This window comes from Equus przewalskii, chromosome 20 (genome assembly GCF_037783145.1).
Source record: "Equus przewalskii isolate Varuska chromosome 20, EquPr2, whole genome shotgun sequence".
Taxonomy (NCBI): domain Eukaryota; kingdom Metazoa; phylum Chordata; class Mammalia; order Perissodactyla; family Equidae; genus Equus; species Equus przewalskii.
This window is the reverse complement of record NC_091850.1, coordinates 21,437,718-21,455,460: the sequence shown is the minus strand read 5'-3', so window position 1 is coordinate 21,455,460 and position 17,743 is coordinate 21,437,718. Positions and strand designations below refer to the sequence as shown.

Genomic DNA, 17,743 nt, shown 5'->3' with positions numbered 1-17,743 from the left:
GACTAGGTTATAACAAATTACTGTGTCAGGCACTGTTGTAGGCACTGGAGATAAAGTACAGAGAAAACCAAATTTTTTGACCTAATAGAACTTACATTCTGGTGTGGGAGACACAGAAAAATATAAATGACAAATACTTGCATGTGTGTGTGTGCAGGCATGTGCATGTGTGTATTAAATTCTTTTGAGATAAAATATAAACCAGTTGGGTGATATATTAGGTAAGGTGGTCAGGGAAGGCTTCTGTGAGGCAATGACATTTAAGCAGATACGAGTGAAATGAAGGAAGGATCCAGGTGAATACCAGGTCTCAAAGAAAGGAAGGAGTGAAAAGAATAAAGGAGGGAAGGAGGGAGGGAGATAGGGAGAAAAGGAGGGAGGGAAGGAAATAAGTCGGCCAGAGGATAGAAAATAAAGAAAAAAAGACCATATTTCCTAACATGTAATGTAAGCCTCTCTTTCCTTCACATACAAAGTCTGAGCTACAGTATTAGGAAAAAAAACAAATCTATTTTCTTAAGAAGTCTGTGTCATTTTTACATTAATAAATTAAGAAATTAATAATAGAACAGTTTGGGAAAAGAGAAGATATCTGATTTATGCTAAAGTTAAAATCTTGTGAAAGTTACATAAAATTTATCTCCCATAAAATGTCACACATAAAAGAATTCTATTCTAATGAAGTTAATTTAAACAACATTTCATTAAATGTAATGTAACTAAAATGTAACGCAAGAAGAAAATACTAAAACTTACCTATAAACATTTGCGATTATATGTACTTATGAACAAATATTTGTGAATATATACTTTAGAAATATTTGCTATGTTTCAATTCCTTTGTGAGTGTTGCACTATGTAGATCAAAGCATATACTCTTAAAATTAAATGTGAATATGAATATATCTAACTATGGGAATCAAAATTTATATTTCACAATTTTTATATTTACATATCTTTCAAGGTGAATTTTAAAAGCTATCTTTTCCATGAAATATTCCCTAGAAAGAAGCACTATCTGAAATATCACTGCACATCATAACATATCTCATTTGCATTTATACTGCTACACGTGTCTCTGTATGTTTAACAACGCCTAGAACTGCATGTCTTTAACATTGTAAATGCTAGAATCAACTTGAAAGATAGATGGAGTTATTCCAAGCAGTAGGCATTTTTAAAAGAATGTTGTTCTATGGTTATGTATGTTTGTGTGTTAGTTCGTGTACCTTTGAAATAAAATGTGTCAACATACACAGAGTAAGATATCTAAAAACAGATGCTGTAACATATACATCCCAGGGACATTTCATGTGAATGAAACTTAGCTGTAGAGAAAGAAACAACATCTGATTTTATATCATGGAAGTAAAATTAAGTCGTCTCTAAACATTTATGGAGGAGAAATTAGATCATTCTAACATAAATACTTAGAACTTTTTGGCAAAACGTTGAAGATGCAGAGTAGAAAATAATACGAATTACTTACAACCATTTCATTTAGAGACACCCAGCAATCTGGTGGGAAATCCTGCAGGAGCGGCACTAAGAACTGAAGACAGCCATCCCAGTGACATAGGAGGAGCATCATGCCGATGAGGTTAAAAATTCTCACTACCGCACTGGCAAGGTCATACGTCATGTGGAAAATCTGTTGACCAAAATATAAAATCAGTTCTTATAATCAATTTTTTTAAAGTCAAGAATACTACCAATGTCTGTAGGCATTGACATTACGTAGTGTAAGTCACTGATTTAATAAAAATATGGGAAGAAATTTTACACATACAAACAGGGATTACTTTTCTTTACCTCTACATTGAGGCCTGGCACCTCATTTTATGAGTATTACAGCCAACTGTGAGTTCTCCACGGGAACAGAGGTAACATGAATACATTAAATGTTTTGGTCATGTTTTAAAGAACAGTGGTTTTGCCAGTAGTTTTCACATGTTGTCCTTCTGGGCATTTTAGCAAAGTTGCTTTAAAATATGTTAACAAATTTGACAGATGATGGGTACCGTCTTCTCTGTTTCTCATCCCCTGTTAAGTTAATGGATTTATTGAAGGACCAAGAAAATAACCCAAGGACTGAAAAGCATTAGAAAAAGAAGTTTAATCAGAAAATACTAAGATGGAGAATTAATTGCAGTTAACTTTATAGCTAGATGAGTGGAGGGACTTCTTTTATTGTGTATACTGCACATGAAAAGTGGCCTTTGAGGTAAAAGTTCCATGAATTTGGTTAAAAAACAATTGTGCAACACTTTTTAAAATTAAAATTGTTATTTCCATCTATATTATTTGTATGGTACAAGTTTCCCCTTTCTACAAAACTTTCTTATTTATATTTTCGGAAAATCCAATATGATAGGTAAGATTATTTCAGAAAGCACAAAAATTATTGCAAATCAACATCCTCCATCAGAATTTTAGAAGTGGAAACTTACATAAAGGTTTATATCTATAACTTCTCATCCATCTAGTTATTACAAGAAGTAGAATCAGAACCTGGATCCTTTCTTTAGCAGCTCATACATTACATCACTCTCCCACTGCTAATGTGGTTTCTGCTTTTATTTCAAGCAGTCTAGAAAAACAAAACCCACTTGGGAGGACAACTACATTCTAGAATGAAAGGTTGTTTTAAATTGTTAAAAGACTACTAAGTCAATAATTAATAAATATGCATAAATATACAAAGACACAACACATTGAGATATGTGGAATCACATTTTGTATAATTCACCAAAATAATGGTCTATTTTTGAAGTAATGAGGACACTATGAATTGAGAAATTATCTAAGAAATAGAAAAGAACCCACAAATTTTAAATTTAGATATAGAAACTAAATCTTTATAAAGAAACTTCTATAGTTCTTAAGAGATGCATACTGAAGTATGTCAAGGTAAGTTGACAGGACAGTTGGGACTTTGCTTTTATAAAGTCACCGAATGTGTACTTAATTAAGTGCTTTTCACTTTGATACCTTTCTATTAGGTATTAATTCTTTTTTTCAACAATCTTCCTTTTTGACATAGTAATTACAGTGAACAAAAAAAAAATCCTTCTTTGTGGGAATATACACACTGTTCTGAATTTCTTTTAAAAGTTAGATTGGGGCCTTAGATTTTAAAGGCAACAGATCACGCATTTTGACATTCAGACAGCTATACACATAGCAATATATTTTAAAGCATTAAGAATTTTATTTTCCTCTAAATTATTTTTTAATTTGGTTTTGTATTTGGCAAACTCACAGAAAAGTCCTTTTGATGTTATTCCCTTTAATATTTTTTTGGTCACTGAATTTGTAGATAAAAATTGTACCAACACTTTAATCAATAATTTTTCATTAAAAATAATACAGCAAAACATAATTTAAAAGCTTTTTACTATCAAAGTGAGAAAAGAAAATCACCATGGATTTAAGAATTTTTTGTTTAGTAATAGAATTATATATTTATATCTAAGTATTTCCTGACAAAATGGTTCAATGTGTCTTTTGGATAAGAGTTGCATTGTTGGGAAACAGAGTATAGTTGTAGAATGTAAACTTCTGAATCAAACAAGAAACTAATTATCTTCAAACTTGATTACTTGAAGCAAACAATATCTGCAATTCTCTGCCAAAGTCTTTAAATTATAAGCACACAGGCTGTAACCACCATTTAATTATCAGACTTTATAGAGTGAAGTCTGGGATGTTAAGAGAATTAGGGCCCATTCTTAGTACAGCTGACTTTTATTAATCTTCTACTTTCTTTTTGAGAAATTCGATTCTTTTCTTGAGATCTTAAGGAACTATTTACTGAATTAAGATAACATATGCTAACAGTTATTCACCAATTCCTTTAAGAAAACCCTATTATTTCTGAAATATTTCCCAGAGAAACACAACCACTAGTTTCATAAAGGATATAAGATCTTTCATAACATATTAGAAACACATTTTTTTTATTTTGCTTCCATGTGATTACTCAACTCCTATTGTAACAGGATAATCCCTAGAGGTAAGCCTATTCTCCACCCCATGTCCATTCCCAACCTCACAACGTTAGTATACAGCACTAGTGCTAGATTTATATACTAACTCTACCAAATCAGGAGTGCTCAGGAATAGCTCCCATAATTAATTTCATAAACAATCTCCCTTTTTGGTGTTTAACATTATGTATTTAAAATTGATCTCGTTTTTTGGAGCTACCCTAAAATCTAACTTTGGAAGAGGCACTAGCAAGTTGGCACTAGTTAATATCAGAGGCTAATTTCAAATAGTGGAATCCATCCTGATTTATCTACCCGACAAAAGAACATCATAATGTATGAGTATTACATGTGATGCATACATGAATGTATATAGCGTCTGGGCCCCAAGTGATTATCTCTTGAGCTCTTATAATTAATACACTCTGGCAGGCATAATCATTACATGTGACTGGTTGCTAGATTATTAACGGCCCTGTTAAAACCTTGCTCATGGAAGATTTGGAGTGAGAAGACTACTGCCTTAGAGAGCACATACATCTGTAGATAGTCACGCTAATCAAAGAAGGAAACATCCAATCTAATTTATGCATAGCCACAACTTCTTATTGTCTAAGGGCAGCTTGTAGGATAAATCTAAGTATGACTTGACTCAACTTACTGATCAGGCAACAGATACCATTGATTAATATTTTCAGGTTTTTTCCATCTCTGAGGTGGACATCCTTAAGAGATAAATTCTCTTGTAAATCAATTATCTTAATGCTACTGCTTGCAAACCTGACTTCAAAAACAGCACCATAAATTGTTATTAAATGAATGAATGAAAATATTGCAAGGATTTAACAATGATAGCATAAGTCATCTTTTATGATCTTTAGAGTGTGCAGCTTTTACTTCTGTGTTTTAAACCAGGGAATGAAAAAAAAAAAACTTTATTATTTTCTATCTCCTAAATAATCTGACTTGAACCCTGATTTGAGTGCTCATGTAACAGAAAGACAGGCTGTTCTGACCCACTAGCAATATGCTTTTAAGTGGTCCTTATAAGAGTCAACTGAAAAAAAGAATTAAAATAAGTTTTTAAAGCACTCCCTCATTTTTACTTTCACCAAAAACTAGACTACAAAATATGTCAGTGGAAGGCACAGTGTTCAGTTCAGAACATTATGTTGTTCGTATGACTTCAATGAAAGGAAATGTCTGGTCACAAATTCTCATTGAAGTCTTTTTGTAATAGTAGAGTTCCAGAATTCTGCCGAGTTGGAGTTCAATAACTCCGGATAGGATAGCTAATTAACTTTCCAAAACTGAAGAATGTTCTGAGTAAGAAAATTTAATTCAGAATCCCACAGCCTGCCCTCATATTTGCATAACTGTTCACCACAAGTATAATTTTTCGTAATATTTTTCCCAGGAGCAATGCATATTCCATGCTGTTTTTAAAAGGTCAAATCCCAAACTGTGCTGTATGGCAGACATCCATAAATTAGCTGAGTTCCTTCGAAATGCCCGCCACCTTCTTTCCTGAGAAACCAGATTCACGGCTCTCTCAATCTAATAGCACCTATGAAATCAGCGGGCCTTAACCTATCCTTAACTATTTGATCTATTATGCTTTACCTAACCACAAAAATCGTCAAGAGTAATTTAAGACTTTTCGCAGCTTGTATTCATCCGCCCTTAGTCTTTGACTTCACAAATGGGAATCATTTCTAGGCTAGGTTGCTTCCGTGGTCTCGATATTGACTTAAGCCTTGGACTAGACCTTCAAAATTCTTATCAAAGTAATATTCAGAGAACCAAATGGGTCAGAAATGGCTCTTTTGACAGAGAATTTTCTTATTTTTAAGGTGTAAAACAGGGTTGGGTCTTTCATTTTTCTTCATAAATCTGTACCTGCACCTACAAAAATGTTATATATCTTTTAGATGGAGTGTCTATATGCCATGTTGATACAGAATACAAGAAAACAAACATTTAGTTTCTCAGTCTGTTTCACAGCTATCAGATATCCAGCATTCAATATGTAGTAGTCCCAGTCAATGACAAAATAAATATTTTAAGAGCCCTATTGCACTTTCTGCAATTCTTATCTTGAAAATGATCCAGGTTATATTACCACGCTTTAGGTACAAAGTGCAAAAGGTTTTACTTGGTTTATGAGAGAAGAGTGCTCTTCATAGTAATTTCTTTGAACAATGACCAATGACTGCAATCCTTGGACTAATTTTATCAGTTCCCAACTCTGTCTAGGATCTCATTCAGAATGTCCAGTCCTTCAGAAAACCATAACCTTCAGAAAAGTCAAACATCTGGGCCTCTCATCTCTATCAGCTTCTGTAAATAGTCAAAATGCAATTATCCCCTCCCCAACTTCGCAGACCTATTGACAGATCCTCATGCTGTTGAATGCTTTTTTCTGGATTCTTCTCTCCACTGTCCTTCCAAAACTCCTCCTACATTGTCAATTAACTCTCGTAAAACCTCAGCCTCATCATAAAATTCTTCCTCTCCTCTGCTTTTCCTGAGACTTATGACTCCCCTTTCCCCTTTCCCCAAAGACTCAGCTTCTCTGGTACTTTCTCAAACAGGGTCGGTTCAATTCTTTTAAACTTCATAAGCCTTAGGTTCTCATGCAGTGCCCTCATTTTCCAAGCTCCCATTTGCCCCTCTCAGACACTTATTTGTCCACCTGTATAAAATAATTCCTTCTCTTTAGTGCTCATTCTATTTGGCTATTCTACACATGACTTTCTCTCATATCTGGCATCTAACAACCTCTCAGTTCCACACACCACACATCTCCATTCATTAAGAACTCTGTATTTTTCCATTGCCTTTTCTCTGCAAAATATCAACTTCTGATTAATCAATCAGCCACTTCTATACCTGAGCTATTGAAGATTACTGGAGAGGAAACTGTAGATTGTGGCTACTAAAAAATTTTAAATGATAGCAACCTTGTTTGAGACCCTTGGCTGTGGTCTATTAATTTCCCTATTCCTAACATCATCTATCCTATATTTTTTCCTCTCTTCTACTTCCCCAAGGCCCTTGACTATCCTGCTCACTCTCAGCTTAAAATTTTACCTTCTCCAGAAGAAAAACTCTTACGTTTGAATTCCTTCAACTCTGACCCCTCATACATTCAAACAAAAATGCACCTGCACCTTTTCTAAGTGGCTTTTTCCTAGTATCAAAAGATGTGTCTTTTATTCAAAATGAATCCCTGTCAACTTTTCGTTATCAGTCTGATATTTTTTCTCCTCTAGGAACCTAAATAATTAGTCCAGAGGTCCTCAATCTATGGTGAAAACCAACTCTCTCCCCTCTCAGCTGTGGACAGACACTTCTGTAAGTACAGTACAAATGAACTAATACAAAAATGAAATTTAAAAACCAAGACATATGTAATACAAAACTACTGCTTATGCTCCTGGATATAGTGGAAATATCAAATTACTATAATTACTTGATTACTTTCTCTTCAGATTCGTTAATCTCTTCTATACTAGCTTTACCCCAAATATTTAGAAAAAATAAAATTACTCCATTCCTCAAAAACATTTTAAGTTGAAAAAGAATCTTCATTTCCTAATTTTTTTTTCCTTCGTAGTCTTCTCAGTTTAGCTTATCAAAAATACTCTCCTCATGGAATTTTGAGACAGAGAGAGAGCTGGCCTGCCCTAGAGGGTAAAGTAGTTTTCTTGTCACAGTTATATGTGCAAATTGCCATCTGGTGCAAAATTTTATTTCCTGAAGGATGTACATTTCTTGGCTACTCTGTGCCTCTGTCACTCTCCCCTTTCCCCACATATGAGAGGAATGTGATGATATTTAAGGCTGACTTCATGTCCCCAAATGGGGGATTGAAACTTAAGAAAAAATATACATCTATTTGAGCATGCTTCTTCAAGTGGCACAGGTATCATTGGGACTATAGAGAAAGATAGATCTTATTACATGATTCTGCAGTAAACTAAACAGTACTTATATAGTCATAACAACTACATATTTATAGAATTATAGTTACAGAACAGAATGCACAGGTTCTCAATCATGGTTGTCAAAAAACAGAGTACAGACAGATGTGGATGTGTTATTTTGATCATGTCCATGTATTTCTTTAAGGAACATAAATATATGTATAAAATAAAAAAGGAAGCGATTTTAGGTATTCTAGTTGTAAAAACATTGTCATGTTTCTTAACAAGGTAAAAGAGATCTTGACTATTCCTTAGAATTGATGACTTTCTTTCATTACTTTGCTACTGTATAATGTATCAGCCATTTGTAATCACACATGTGTTTACATAGGATTTTAATTCCATATACCTAAACATTTAGCAAAAGTATGTATTTATGCAAAATTGCTCTTTATTTAGCTTTACTATCTGAGAAAAATCAAAGATCATGAGTTACTAGGGAAATATAAGAAAAATTGGAAAATATTATAATATGGATTCTTTGAACATTTTTGGTAGAAAACAATGATAGGAAACACTTATAAACTGGAAACTTATAAACTGGAAAAGTAGAAACCTTAAAAACTAGGATGCACAATGCTTGGTGATACAGAGTTGATGCTCAGCAAATGTTTTTTCTCCAACAGAGGTTACTCAACTAACAACGAATTTGTATAAATGGGTCAGTGCAGATGAGTATCCAACTGAGATGAGCCATTTCTACTAAGCTTACTCATTTTCCCTTGAATTTCAAGTCATTACAAGCTGACAATTAGGAATAGGTCAGAAACAAAAATGCTTAGGATAGGTTGCGTTTTTTTTTAACTGAATGTACCCAAATCTTCACATTTTTTAAGTACCTTAGGAAAGAGAAGTATATCTTTTTAATTTTCATGAGGACTATGTGGTATAACAGAATATCTGTTTATTGGACAGTGCCCTAGAAAAGTGAAAGAGCAAGAATAACCCCATGTGCTTAATTTACTTTAGAAAGTAGCTTACACACTGGGAAAGTCAAATTACAAATGAATATTGAAAATGACCCCACAAAGAAGTGACTTTAATAGACTAGAACTCTGGAACAAATGAAATTAATTAAAATTAAACAATTTAAGGTCACTGTTCCTCTATTACAAATTTAAAATGGATGTAAATATGGACAATCTATACAAATTGTGCAACTACCTGAATATTTACATGAGGAAAATACGACCACATATTTTATGATGGATCTTTGAACTTTATTTTAATGATAGTTATGTGAAGGCTATTTGATGCTTACCACACACGTAATTTCAGGATTAAGTCCGCACTAATATTTCTTGATTTTATGAAATGTTTTTTTCTGAAGACTTTTTTTGCAAATCTCATCTTGAAAAGTCAAAATAAAATTTTTAAATCTTTTTAAAAATGAAAAAATAATATTCTTTTTTATTATCTATTTACACAGTAAAAAATAATAATCAAGAAAACAATATTAAGTGGCTACACAAATGTGTGCGTATGTGTGCTTGTGCATATGTATGTGTGTGTGTGTGTAGAGAAAGAGGGAGTAAAGTCAAGCTAATAACACATTAGCAATATTCTATGAATTCTGCATACCTCTTTTGAACGAATTTCAAATGATAGTTCCATAACATTGTGTTTTTTGGAAAGGATTAGGGAATAATTCATTGTAGAAATAAGATAATGCTAATAATAATCTGATTTTTATCTTTATAGTTTCATGTTGATCTTTCGTTCGGGTTTCTCTCTTGTGGATAACTGCTGTCTCATCAGATTTGTAATATGTTGCACGCTCCAATAAGTACAAATTTAGTTAGCTCTGCATTTTGAGCTACAAACAGTAAAATGATTCTAGTTTTTGTTACTAGTTAATTTCCTCAGCAAACAAAACCAATCACATGGATTTACGCTTTTTGAAGGGCAAAAATACGCCATAGAACGGAATGGAGAAATGTACCTAATCTTGGTAAGAACAGATATTTTACTTCGGAGACTTCATCTTGTTAATTTGTATTTTAAAATTCATCTTAGTAATGAACACTGTTAAGATAGAGAGAAGGCTGCTTCAGTGTACAAGCTCTGGTTACAAAACTATAAAGCAAACAAAGCAGAGGATGTTTAAACTCATTTTATGTACTCCATAAATTGTTTTCCTGTAGACAGTCTCTTTCAGATATTCTATAGTCAATAAATATCTATTGAATTGCTTTGAAATTACCAAGTAAGAATAAGACATATTTTTTCATTCCATTCAGATATCATCCAGAAAGAATTTTTGTACTAACACTCAGTTAACCAGATTCTATTAAACTGTCCCTGAGACATGCATAAAATGCGTAATATATTTTGGTGGTCTCTTGCTAATAAATTTTTTAAGTATATACACAAATAATACTATGTATTGTTATCTCCTCCATTTTCTATAAGAAAAAAATGCACTTCAATGTTTTTGGTCTCATATTCATGAACTTTGTTAAATTCACAACTGATAGATGTTTGGCATCTTAATCCTTTTCTCTTTTTCTCTTTTTTTGGCTTAAAACATTGAAAATTGCAGCATTTGTAGTATGGTAAAAATCTTTAAAGTTTAGTCATACGTTTGCATAGAACATTAAATTGTTAGGTACATTAGACAAGTTTTCAAATTTTTGAGTAATTATTTTGTTAATCTTAGAGATAAATAACCAAGTTAAGGGGCCGGCCCAGTGGTGCAGCCGTTAAGTTCACACATTCCACTTCAGCGGCCTGGGGTTTGCCAGTTCAGATCCAGGGTGCGGACCTAGGCACCGCTTGACAAACCATGCTGTGGCAGGAGCCCCATATATAAAGTAGAGGAAGATGGGCATGGATGTTAGCTCAGGGCCAGGCTTCCTCAGCAAAAAGAGGAGGATTGGCAGCAGATGTTAACCCAGGACTAATCTTCCTCAAATAAATAAATAAATAACCAAGTTAACATGAAATAAAAAGACAGTAAACAAGTTTTTGCCATGTAAGGACTCAAAAAAATTGCCTATTAGGAACATGCATAACTTGAAATCAGGAAACGAGGTTCTAGTCTCTACTTTGCATAGTTTCCAAAAACTTGCCTTAGCTTCTCAACTGAAAGAAAAGAGAAGGAGTAAAATGACCTCTGAAGTACATTCTACATGTAGAATTCCTTAATACCCTTTACTTCAGAAATGAAAGGAATGATTTTCAAAAGTGAAAACACAGGGAAGCCAACAACACACACACACATTAATTGGAAGATAAACCAGAGGTAAATCACTATTTTGTATAAGTAATTTCCTCAAACCTTTGTTGATAAAACAAATAAATAAAAATGTAATATTAAAGCTAGTGGTAGTATAAATATGAGGTAAAATGAAATGTGATAGAGGCAATTATATTTGGATGGATTGCACAATGTCTTTCTCAACATCCCCGGCCTCTTCTCATCATTTACAGTCTAGAAAAGCCATGTGCCGTGATAAACCAGCACACATCACCATTTGCCGAAAGAAGTCAATAGGAGAGATAAGAAAAAAGAAAGCTGCCTTCTGAAAAAACTGTTAAGATGAAAACAATGCTTCTTCATAATTTTTTAGACGTGGCCATCAAGAGTTACGTCATGCATTGGCATGCCATCTCGTTACTCTGGCCAGATGAGCCAGTCAAGTTTGAAATACCAATTTATTTAAGTGGATGTGTGTCAGAGATGCTCTGGGAAAAAATGCAGTGCTGTTTCACTGTCTTGGCAAATGCCTTCAAAAGAAATCACTAAGTACATGGTTTGGGGTGTGAAGCCAGTAAAATGGAACTACAGATCTTAGTGAATAAATCACACATTCTGCCACTTGATGAAATCCAGTAAGTCAGGAAAACATAGTCCTTCCCTCGAAAACTAAAACCTAAAAAATAAATAAGTGTTTACAAAGTTGCTGGGAACCGAAGAAACATTTGAGTAAGATTTGATCTGTTGGAACCTAGCATGATTTCAGAGTCACCAGTTGGACACCTTTCAATCTAAATGTGCATTATAATGCTTCATCAATTTAGATAATAGTGCTAGATATTTCCCAGACCACCTGAAGTGTTAAAAATACTTATCAGAATTGTCATAAGAATTACATAAACGGATAAATATGAAAGGACACTTAAAAGTAATAAATTTTTTTTGTATAAATTTGTTTTTTCTTACCACCAAAAATATCCTATCACATATTAGCTCTGCGCAGAATCAGATGTTAGGCACTGATTCTTCAGTGCTCATGGCATCAGCCCCACCACACACTCATAGAAACACTTTCTTTTCCAGACACTGCCCACCTGTTTTAAGCAGGAGTCATTTTTCTCTAGACCTGCTGCAAAGCTGTCGTAATTGTTGTTTCCTTGAACATGTCTTGTCGTAGCTACACTTAGTCTCAGTTTACAGCTTTATTTGGGGTGGGGATGTGGTTAGGGGAGGAAGCACATGTGTGAGTCCGTCTTTCTCTCTTACCCCTTTAACAATAGTTTGTCCAGGTATAAAATTCGAGATTGAAAATCATTTTCTCACACATATTTAAAGACTTGACTCCACACCTTCTAGCATCTACTGAAACTATCTTTCCCCAATGTAGGTTTAATTTCCTTAGAGATAAAATGAGGAATTTTACATGAGAATAAGTGGAAAGCACTCAAATTCTATGTGTGTGTGTGCAGGGGATGAGAAGTGCGTTATGAGTAATGACTCATGGAGTTGTCATGTTGATGTTAAACTAAGCGTCCTTCTTGTGGTCAGCCCTGTTGCTCAATTATGTTCTTCATTAGGCCTTCTGATTCCATCTCCAAAGGTCCCAGTGGTTACAGTGGACAGACTGGCTGTCACTTCTTTTGCAGACCCTTTCGTAGCACATTCCAGGCTGTGATTTTTCTTGCTTTGTGTCATCCTTCATTCTGCTCCCTTTGGTTTTCAATCTTTTAAAAATTTTGGGGACTTTCTCGTGTCAATAAGTGTCCCCTGCTCTCGTTCACTTCTGTTTTATAGATGCATTCCTTTATTCACTTTGATTCTTTCATTGCGCTGGAGTCAGGAGGGACAGAAAGCCCACACATGTGTCATCTATCTTCTTGAACCAGAAACCTTTATTTTATAATGCAGCCCTTCCACAAATATTTGAACTATTAATCTTACTATAAAAGGACTTATCCACTCAAATTCATAACTGCCTGTTCTTTCTGGGCTAACTGATGTTTTCTAATGAGCTGTTGATCTATTCAAGTGCCAGTAAGCCATTGCTGAAGTTAGTTTACCTTTGCAGCATATTTGCTAACCTCGAAGTTATTCTCCCCAAATAATTCTTCCTGTAAGAGTGCGTGTTTCACACACTTACATTTCAAATTAAATTTAGAATCATTTGTCAAGTCTTCCATTCACAAAATTATGTTAGACTTTGTTGTAATTGATTTAATTCATAAATCAATTTGTTTCTATCATTATTTTTTCAACATTGTTAATTACCTCACATCTCCAACCTCCAGTCTCACCTTCTTTGAAAATTGGCATCCAGAATTATCATTCTATGATTTAAACTTGATCATGGAAACTCCCTGCTTGAACTTTTGCTAGAGATCCAGAGAATCTTCATGATATCCAAACTCCTTGGTCTAGTATAAAAGGTCCTTACTGATCTGCCCTCTGTCTACCATTTCACCCTCATTACTCACCTCTCCCCTATAGGTATTCCATGCTTGGGGCAAACCAAACTTGTCATAGTACCCTTTACACAACATAGTTGATAGGCGCCTGCATCTGTTTACATGCTATTCGCTTCCAGGGATAATGCCTTCCATCCTATCCCTTTTCTTACTGAAGTCTTTCTTATTCATACTTCAAAACCTGGCTCATATGTCATTTCCTCAGGAAAGACTTACTTGACTTCTCAAGGGAGAGAATTAAGAGCTTCCTCCCATAGGGCTTAGTCTATAACTCTATAAAAGTGTTTAACACTTGGCTAGAATTATGTGTTTATATGTCTGTCCTCACTAGATTGTGAGCCCCTGGAGGTCAAGGACTGTATTTGCTAAGCAAGTACTTAACTTATGTTTACATAGAAGGAAGTAAACAAGAGAGGAAAAAAAAGGAAGGGAGGAAGGAAAGAATGAAGAGAGTTCCTAGTTGAGAAACAAGTGGTACATTTTACTAAATGGGACCTTTGAGATTATTATATATTTTTCCAAGTACTCTTTGTGATAACAGAATGGAGACACCTGATTTGAAAGGAATCCTTATCATGTACCAGTAATGAAGTAAATTTACATACAAATGTTTGATATTTTGGCATCCATTGCTTCCAGAATATCTGTCATCCTTTTGTCACACCCTGGTTACATGACCAGTATCCATATACACATTGTCATCATTGTAGCTTGCCCATATTCAAGCTTTTAATCACAAGAACTTTACTTCTTTGATCACATATATTTTTTTGTCTAGTTTTTATTTTTCATTGTCTTACTCTCACAGAATTGGTTTTTAAATTGTTTGAGATGGCTAGTCTTTGAAAAGTTCTATTTTCTTCCACTCTCTTCTCTCTGCTCATCATCACTCCTTCCTCATCTAGTCTGACACAAAAATCTATCATTTTAACCAATATCTTTTTTTTAAAAGATTTTATTTTTTTCCTTTTTCTCCCCAAAGCCCCCCAGTACATAGTTGTATATTCTTCGTTGTGGGTCCTTCTAGTTGTGGCATGTGGGACGCTGCCTCAGCGTGGTTTGATGAGCAGTGCCATGTCCGTGCCCAGAATTCGAACCAACGAAACACTGGGCCGCCTGCAGCGGAGCGCACAGACTTAACCACTCGGCCACCGGGCCAGCCCCCATTTTCACCAATATCTTATCAAAATTGTCAATTCTCTTCGCCTAGGTGCGTTCTCATGGTAGGATCCTGTTTTAAGGTTGACTGACTGTCCACATTCTCTCTCCTATATGTGAGCTTCTCCTCATTGCTAGAGAGCATCCCACAACTTCACAACTAGCTCATGGTTTTAACATCCACTAGATTTTCCACACCTTTTGGTGAGATTGGCATGTTCTTAGCAGACATCTGATTCTCCAGGGCAGATGGTCCAAACTTCCCCAAGGCTCCCAAAGTCTGCTGTACCTTGTCTGTTCACCTCATTACAAGAAAGTATTTAACTTCCAATTTTGCTGACAAAATATTGTTATTTATAAACATGTTGACATTCATCCTTTCTCCTTCTTACTTTAGAGTATGACCTGTCTCTTTTTCTCTCTGACATCTCTGTTTTTTCTTTTCTTTACCTTGCTATATCCTCAGTGACCTTACTTCATTAATTATCCTCTCCTTCAGACTCGTCTCTATATTTTCCTCAATGGCATTTAAGCATGCTTAAATCTGTCATAATAAAAAAATTGTACACTGAACTTATATTCCTTTCCATCCACTTTAATATCTATTTATCTTCTCAAATATACTGAAAAGTTTTTTACACATTCTCCACTTTTTTACCCTGCATTCAACTTTTAAACATCTTGTAACTTCATGTCTCCTATCCCTCAACTGAAAAAATTCATGGTAAAATTGGCAGGTATCTCTGTTGCTACCCAATGAGCAATTTCCAAACCACGTTTGCTTGACCTCTTTGCATATTTACCAGGCATTATTTACTCCTTGTTGACACTCCATTTTCTCTGTTTCTGATATGCGCTTTTCCTTATTGCTCCTTGTTTACTTTCATTTCTCTGGTCAATTATGGTCAGTGTCCTTAAGCTATACATTCTCTGTTTTCTCTAGGAGTTGAAATTACTCAGTTTCCAGCCTACACACTCTCCCTGAAGAACCATTCCACCTCCATAACTTCAACTATTACTTATAGTCAGGGGACTTCATTACCTTGACCTCTACTTTAAAACCCACAGTCAAGTCATTCTGAAGATTCCAAAACTGTATTAAACTCTTCCACCCTCCACATCCCAGTTAAGTTCTCTACAGAGACTAATACATATAAAGCCTCAGAGTAGCCTCTCATGAGGGTAATGCTAGCCTTACTCTGTTCCCTCGTCCTCCACATTCAGAGAGAAACTACATTCTATAAATTTCCCTCTGTAAAAGTTCTTGAATTGCAAATTCTGTAATTCAGACAATCCTCACCTGGGTTATTTCAAAACTTCCTAAATTATTTCCGTCTCTCTAGATTTGCCCTTCTGTAACCTGCAACTAGAGTTTTCCTTCTAAGACACAAATAAGATGATGACACTTTGATGACACTTTCCAGGTTAGAAATCTTCAGCAATGCACCATTAAATTTGAGATAAATGCCAAGATCCTAAGTATAACATATATGGCCCTTCATGATCTGGTCGCTGCTTACTTCTCAGGCCTCATCTACATCTCTTTCTCTTAGCCTCCGCATTATTAACTTCTGGTTATCATTTTGAAAACTTTTATGATTCTCTCTTCCCACTGTCTCCATTAAAATATAAAGTTGATGGGGAAGATCATATCTTGTCTTAGTATCTCAAGGTCTTTGGTACATCCGTAATTAAAATACACATGTTGAATATTTGAAGAACGGATGACTGAAATCAGATGCGTATTAATATTAATTCAGTTTCATGTTTATATAAAATAAATAGCACACGAAGATTGCAATCCAAGTGTTGCTTACTCAAACTAACTTACATTTTTTTAAAAATCTGAATGACTTCAATGAGATATTTATTTTCCTGTTAATTTTAGTAAAAACTAATTGAAATCTGTTTCTTTGTTGTTTGAGTACCAATAATGTAATAGTGGCTTGCATAATGAATGGATAAAATAAACTAGTGATTAATTTAATTTTGATTACACATAATTGGTGTATGAAAATAGTTTTAATTACTTTTATGGTCATTGTCATATGTTCTATAATCATAACAGATTGTTACTAGACAGAAGAACTTGGTCTCTATGTTCTGGAGGCATGCTATGCTGGCAGAATTTTTTTAAACAGGGCAGGATTGACGATGCAGACTCTTGAGTTTCTGAGACTACTTTGAATTAACCAAAAATTTCAGTTTCCTCTGATGTTAGATGTGACAACACAAAACCTACTGTGTTTTAAGGAACTCCAGATCCATTATCAATTAGAGCTAAGGGGCTAACCCTGTAACAGACATCCAGACTGAGCCAAAATCTACTTTAAAACCTGGAGATTTGGACCTATTCCTATTGAGCTGGCAAGAATTAAACTCAACAGAATTCAGTATTTCTGAAAAGTTCTAAATGGAGGAGTCCAAAAGGTTACCATCATTATTATCTGGGCTTTCACCCAGAATTCAAACTCACAAATCACTGTCATGCTTTATGCTAAATTCAGTATTGATTCTGGGCTCCACATTATTTCATTCCTTTGGTATATTTATGTAGTATGAGAGTTAACAGAAGAGAATATTTTTATATTATGCTTAGTAGTTTATTTAGAAAGAAAAACATGCATTTTTATTTAAGACTAACAAGAGTGAAAAGTTTTAATATCTAGTTCTATAGCTAAATCTCCGTAACCCCTTTTTCTAACACTCTTCAAAGAAATCAGCATTTCCTAAAGGAAATGGTATAGTCAAGGGCCCAATTTTGGGGTTGCATATATAGAATGAGAGAAATTCTAAAACTTTTAGGATTAAAATTTTAAATGAAAATATTTACAAAACATTTTTTAAAAGCAGTATGTGAGAGTAGCTACAGGACAACATTTTTCCTCTGAAAGAGAGACAAAGGCATTCCCAAGATTCCTATAGATGTAGTCAATGCCACAA

General features: G+C 34.4%; 1 protein-coding gene across 1 annotated transcript in view; it reads right to left on the bottom strand.

The window, feature by feature from the left end:
• Positions 1-17,743, bottom strand: part of HCN1 (hyperpolarization activated cyclic nucleotide gated potassium channel 1) — a 368,763-nt gene that overhangs the window by 163,355 nt on the left and 187,665 nt on the right. Inside the window, exon 3 of the mRNA XM_070586899.1 lies at positions 1,490-1,651. Coding sequence (XP_070443000.1) covers positions 1,490-1,651 — 162 coding nt within the window. The remainder of the gene's footprint in view (positions 1-1,489; positions 1,652-17,743) is intronic.